The 5963-nt window shown below is 45.6% G+C and overlaps 1 protein-coding gene across 1 annotated transcript; it reads left to right on the forward strand.

The window, feature by feature from the left end:
* Window positions 1-1958: 1958 nt before the first annotated feature.
* LOC147894717 (amine oxidase [copper-containing] gamma 1-like) lies at window positions 1959-5116 on the forward strand. The gene is made up of 5 exons (XM_087384359.1): window positions 1959-3302; window positions 3413-3526; window positions 3640-4092; window positions 4296-4393; window positions 4524-5116. Exons 1-5 carry the CDS (start codon window positions 2022-2024, stop codon window positions 4726-4728), a joined length of 2151 nt encoding a protein of 716 aa, XP_087240485.1. The 5' UTR covers window positions 1959-2021; the 3' UTR covers window positions 4729-5116.
* The last annotated feature ends 847 nt before the right edge of the window (window positions 5117-5963 follow it).

Below are 5963 nucleotides of genomic sequence, written 5' to 3' on the forward strand. Positions count from 1 at the left end.
GTTTGTTGATGCCCCTCTATAGGGCTTAAACATTGAAGAATCAAGTCCAAGGCAAACAATTTCATGTTAAGCAAAACTCAATGCTTATGGGTGGAGAGGTTGGAGAGCAATATTTGACTTCTAACTTCTTTTTGGGAGGGTTTGAGGCTCTCAATGAGTGGAGAGATGATGCGAGGATGTCTACGGGGTGACTTTTCGACTTTTCTAAGGATGCTTGTAGGCATGGCTAAGTTTCCAAAGGATAAGATAATTATTGAAGTAGAGGTCCAAGACAAGCATTGATGATGCTACCATTGTAGACATTTTCTCGGGGTAATGTTCTCTCTCTCTCTCTCTCTCTCTCTCTCTCTTCCTTAGCATCTTCCTACCACTCCAATCTCTTGTTTTTTAGCTAATAGGGCAAGCTCTGGTAAAGCATGAGGGGGGACGTCCTCTTATGTTTTACCTTGACTGACTTTGTACACCCCACCGTCTTTGAGAGTACAAGTTGGAGGTGTTTTGGTGGGCGCTATTATGATTGTTAATTCCCTCGCGGCATGGCAAATTACCACAATAACACCAGTACCTCCATGCCACATTTTTATTATTATACTTTACAACCTTTTCAAAAAAGTTGAAACACACAATTATAAGAAAAATAGAAGATTTCAAGATAGTGAACAAGCAAACCATAAAAACCTCAGGTTTCTTGTTTAAACATGAAAAACTCAAAAAGAAAACTTATGGTTGCCACATATTGACAACGTTTGAAAGAAGAGTAGGTTCAGATATGGCTTATGGAGAGGAAAATGACAAAGCTTTCTTTTTAAGCCATCCAAAGATCCCTTCTTGCTTTTTTTTTGAGAGGATAAGGGGAAGTTTCCTCCACAAATTTTATTGTAAGCATTGTCATCCAAGCAAAAAACTAAAACCACAAAAATGTGAAAGGAGCACACTCCCCGAGAGAAGGTCCTTTGTTGTTGCTAATAGAGGATCCCTTGTTACATACTTGAGGAGTGCCCTTCTTTAAGCATATAAAAAGTACCTCATGGATTCTATGAATCTTACGAGTTTGGAAAGAAAAAAAAGATCACTAGTCAAACTGATTACGAGTTTGGAAAAAGATCACTAGTCAAACAGATTAGTAGTTTGGAAAAAAGATCACTAGTTAAATTGATTACTAGTTTGGAAAAAAAGGATTGGAAAGTGGATGTAAGTTCTCTCTCTCTCTCTCTCTCTCTTCATACACACATTTCTATGCTGAGAAGTATTCAAAACAAGACCATTTTAGCACTCCCAAGCGTCCACAAAAAATCCAACATTAGAGATGGAGAGAAAATTTGGTCTATAACCTCTTATAACCTTGCTCACGAGGTTTGAGACGAAAGTGAATGCCGAATCTAGTTCAATTACATAAACTCTCATAATCTTACAAATTAGTCTTTCACTGTTAGATGCATGTGGGTGGGCGTGCGCACGCACACACGCACATGCACACCACACATTCAAGCATGCTCACATAGGGGCATGGATGCACACTCATGCAAATGGCATTGGAAGTATAAATTTTTTGACAATAAAGTTGTTTGGAATCCATGCCCCACATGTTCAAGAATCATCTCTCTCTCTCTCTCTCTCTCTCTCTCTCTCTCTCACCCCACGCGCATACAAACACATGCGCTGACGCATGCAAGCACGCTTACACAAGGCCATGCATACACACTCATGCATGAGGTTTTGGCACTTTCTTAAGAAGTGTTTGAATCTGGAATAGTTGGCACCCCCTCTCTTTTTTCCCACACACATACAACCCCTATCTTTGTCCACGCGCACACACCCACCCACCTTTCTTTGTCCACTCAGGTGGTGATGTAAGGGGAGGGTTACGAAGGAAGAGAGGTGGGTCACACGCAGGGATTCCGTAAGCGATCCTGGCTTGGAGGAAAGATTCCTCTTCATCCTCTTCTTCGTCTTCGTTTTCAATGCAGTCTAATTTTTCACTCTTCTTCTTCTTCTGAGCTCGACTCTGAGCTCTGTTCACCATGAATTGCTTCCGCTCCGTTGCCTTCTGTAGCTTCGCCCTCGCCTTGCTCTTCGCCATCCAGCTCTGGATTCGTCAACCCCCCGTCTCTCGTTGCCCCGGCTGGTTCGCTTCCTGCCCTGAACGCAAGCTCCTCCTCCATGGCAGCATCCAGCTCCCCGGTTCCTTCCCCTCCCACGACCCCAAACTCCACCTCCCCAGCCACCCCCTTGACCCCCTCTCTTTCTCCGAAATCCACCAGGTTCGCTCCCTCCTCCTCAATAGCTCCCTCGCTGTCAACGGCGTCCCCTACGTCCACGCTGTCGTGCTTGAGGAGCCTGACAAAGAGCTCGTCTTGGCTTGGTCGCCTGGTTCTCCCCTCCCACCTCGCAAAGCCTTCGTTCTTGTCATGGTTGATCGAGTCACATACAAGTTCGTTGTCGATCTCAGCGCCGGGACGCTCGAAAGCGAGGAGATACACCGTGGGCACGGGAAGCCTTCGCTCAACTTCGATGACATGAAATCGGCCACGGCCCTGCCGTTGGAGTACCCGGCTTTCTTGAAAGCCTTGGCGAGCAGTAATTTGGACCCGAAGCAGGTGGTGTGTCTGCCGATTTCGCTGGGCTGGTACGGTGAAACGGATGAGGAGGACAAGCGCCTCATCAAGGTGCAGTGCTATTACGGGGAGGGAACTGTAAATTACTACATGCGGCCGATTGAGGGGATAACACTGGTGGTGGACTTGGACGCGAAGAAGATCATCAAATACATAGAGCGCGAGAGGGTGCCGATGCCCAAAGCTGAAGGCACAGACTTCCGCTTCTCTGCTCAGAAGCCTCCATTTGTGAAGCCGTTGAAGGCCATCTCGCTGGAGCAACCTGATGGAGTCAGCTTCACTGTGGAAGGACACAAGGTGAAGTGGGGAAATTGGGAGTTCCATGTCAAGCCTGACTACAGAGCCGGCTCCGTCATTTCGCAGGCATCGATCAAAGACCCTGATACTGGCGAGATGCGCAGCGTGCTCTACAAGGGCTTTGCGTCTGAGCTCTTCGTACCTTACATGGATCCAACAGAGGGCTGGTACTTTAAGACCTACATGGATGCGGGAGAGTACGGTTTTGGGTTGCAGTGCATGACTCTGCAGCCCCTCAACGATTGCCCCCGGAACGCATACTACATGGACGGGACCTTTGTAGATGCCGATGGCAAGCCTTACGTTAGATCCAACATGCTTTGCATCTTTGAGAGTTACTCCGGCGACGTAGCATGGCGACACACTGAATGCCCCATATCAGACAAGGAGGTAGGCTTTTCCTTCTTTAGAAAGAACGAGCTGGAGAATATCCGAATTTTGCGGTCTTCTTGTTCTTTTGATGTGGATCGAAATTTGACTGTGCTTGGAAATGTTTGCAGCTTCGTGAAGTGAGGCCTAAAGTGACATTGGTAGTTCGTGTCATTGCTTCTGTCGCGAACTACGACTACATCCTTGACTGGGAATTCCAGACTGATGGTTTAATACGTGTTAAAGTACTGTGAACAATTTTCCCCCCCAGCTTTTTTCTAAATCAATCCTGTGAAGCTTATCTCAGCTCAAAAGTATTTAGTCTAATTGCTCATGCTTTTATAATCTGCATGGACAGGTTGGTATGAGTGGTATTCTTATGGTAAAAAGTACAAAACACGACACCGTGGATCAAGCTATGGAGGCAGATGAAGAATTATATGGGACTATGTTGGCCGAGAATACTGTGGGCGTGATTCATGATCATTTTATTACTTTCTATCTAGATCTAGACGTAGATGGCACCGACAATACTTTCGTCCAGAACAAGATGATGAGAAAGAAAGTGCCCAAGGGTATGTCTCCCAGGAAGAGCTATTGGGACGTGGAGAAGTTAGAGGCTAAAACTGAAAACGAGGCTAAGGTCAAGATCAGTCTTTTCAAGCCAGCGGATTACACTGTAATGAACCCTGGGAAAAAGACAAAAGTTGGTAACCCTGTATCCTACAAGATTGTGGCTGGCAAGACGGCTGGAAGCCTGCTTGCTCTTGATGACCCCCCTCAGATGCGGGCTGCATTCACTAACAACCAGGTTCGTCCTCAGATGTAACTGTTTCATCGGCTATTTTGCTTTTAACGTACTGACTTCTTGCTCAGTGTTGGTTATGAAATCAACAGACAACGTTTCTGAGCTTGCTTTCTTTGGTAATGCTGAAGGCGTTGATTTATCTTTACTCTTAATCTACTCACAAGGTTGGCTTCTCACAAGTGCTCAAATTTTTTTGATGGCCATAGATGTGGGTGACACCATACAACAAGAGTGAGGAATACGCTGGCGGTCTTTTTGTGTACCAAAGTCATGGGGATGATACCCTTTCTGTGTGGGCAAGGAGGTACGGTGTCACAGCTTCCTAATTGGTGCTTGCAGTCTTCTATTCTTGGAGTGAACATTTTGTGCATAGGAGTGCTTGTTCCCTTATTAATTTCCTTCATCTTGTTCTGTTCTGATTGCCTTGTTTGTAGGAACCGTCCCATCGATAATCGAGACATAGTTGTCTGGTACACTGTTGGCTTTCACCATATTCCCTGTCAGGAGGATTTTCCAGTAATGCCAACAGTTACTGAGAGCTTTGCGCTCAAACCAACCAACTTTTTCGAGAGTAACCCCATCCTGAAAACTCAGCCACATTTTGAAAAAGACTTACCTCAGTGTACATTTTCAGCCTAAGTTTCGTGATATAGGATAATCTAGTATGGGACAGCATGCCAGCTTCTATAACTCCGGAAAGCTCCAGCCTGGTGTTCAGAGGGACTGTTAATTATTTGCCCTGTTTAAGCAGGAAGATATCCTGTACCTAGAGCATGGCTTGTGCTCAAACATCAAAATGTCGTCAGGGTGTGGACTTTGTGAAGGTACAGGATGAGGAGACGATTGGATTTGTGTAAAGGCCCAAATCCTTAGAGCTAATCCTTTATTGGCAGGTTTAAAAAGTAAAGGTTCATGATAACTAGTGAATGTGCTCTTGTACAGGTGTTTCATGACATAAAATGATTCATGTATCTACTGTACAGAATGATCCATGGGATTGTCTGAAGAATTTGCCACTGCTTTGTAACATTTGTGATGAATGCTGTCAAATGTAGGCTATCATGAGGGCATATTAGCTTAGTTAGCTCTCTTTTAAGTATTTATAATCATGTGTGCGCGCTTTAGTCTAGGCTAGTGTGTGATTAAATTCTCCCTATGATGACAAGGAGTGCTATATTATTCTTTATTATCTTCACAACACTTACTGGGATGTATATTGCATGGCTATGGTAACTGAGGTAAGCGGACACCTTGGATGGGTAGTAAGGGTTGCAAGAGAGAGCTACAAAAGTAACATGTGAGTGGGAAAACCTCCTTGGTTTTAGCTTCACTTCAATGACCTTAGATTGGTCACAAATGCAGGGACAGCCATTGGTTGTTGGTTGTTTTCTTTAGTTTGATGAACGTAACATATATATCAGTTAACTATGCATCAATGAGCAGTGTGCTCAGTTGCAAGGCAAATAATTTTTAGGTACCCATGGACGAGTTTAGTGGTTAGTGACTGTTTCATAACCCATGGACGACAATTCCCTATCCTTTAGCTGGTTCATCAAATGATTGGCTGCCCCCCCCCCCCCCCCCCTCTCTCTCTCTCCGTCTCCCCCCTCCCCGCCTCTTTAGGTCCGCCCCGGTTTCAGGTTGCAGGCCTTCCTAGGCCCCTGTTTCAAGTCGTAGGCTGGTTGCAGGCAAGTCTAGGGTCAGGACTCGGCCCCGGACAGGCATGCCCCAAACTCAGCAGCGCAGGGCGGTCTACTGTGAAGGTCAAGCATTGATTTGAGATTTCAAATCTAAGGGACTTGGCCCACCGTGGGCATGCCCAAGGTTCATGGACGGGCAAGATTGCTCGCCCATTGCCTGCCCATGGTGGAGAT

Source organism: Dipteris shenzhenensis, chromosome 14 (assembly GCF_047967505.1).
Source record: "Dipteris shenzhenensis isolate YYH24624 ecotype China chromosome 14, Dip_SZ_1.0, whole genome shotgun sequence".
NCBI lineage: Eukaryota > Viridiplantae > Streptophyta > Polypodiopsida > Gleicheniales > Dipteridaceae > Dipteris > Dipteris shenzhenensis.

Excerpts from the sequence above, each read along its gene's own strand:
- LOC147894717 (XM_087384359.1), top strand. The coding sequence starts at position 2,022 with ATGAATTGCTTCCGCTCCGTTGCCTTCTGTAGCTTCGCCCTCGCCTTG. Across the intron at positions 3,527-3,639 it reads ATGGTTTAATACGTGTTAAA|GTTGGTATGAGTGGTATTCT; the intron begins GTACTGTGAACA and ends CTGCATGGACAG. Across the intron at positions 4,394-4,523 it reads CTTTCTGTGTGGGCAAGGAG|GAACCGTCCCATCGATAATC; the intron begins GTACGGTGTCAC and ends CCTTGTTTGTAG.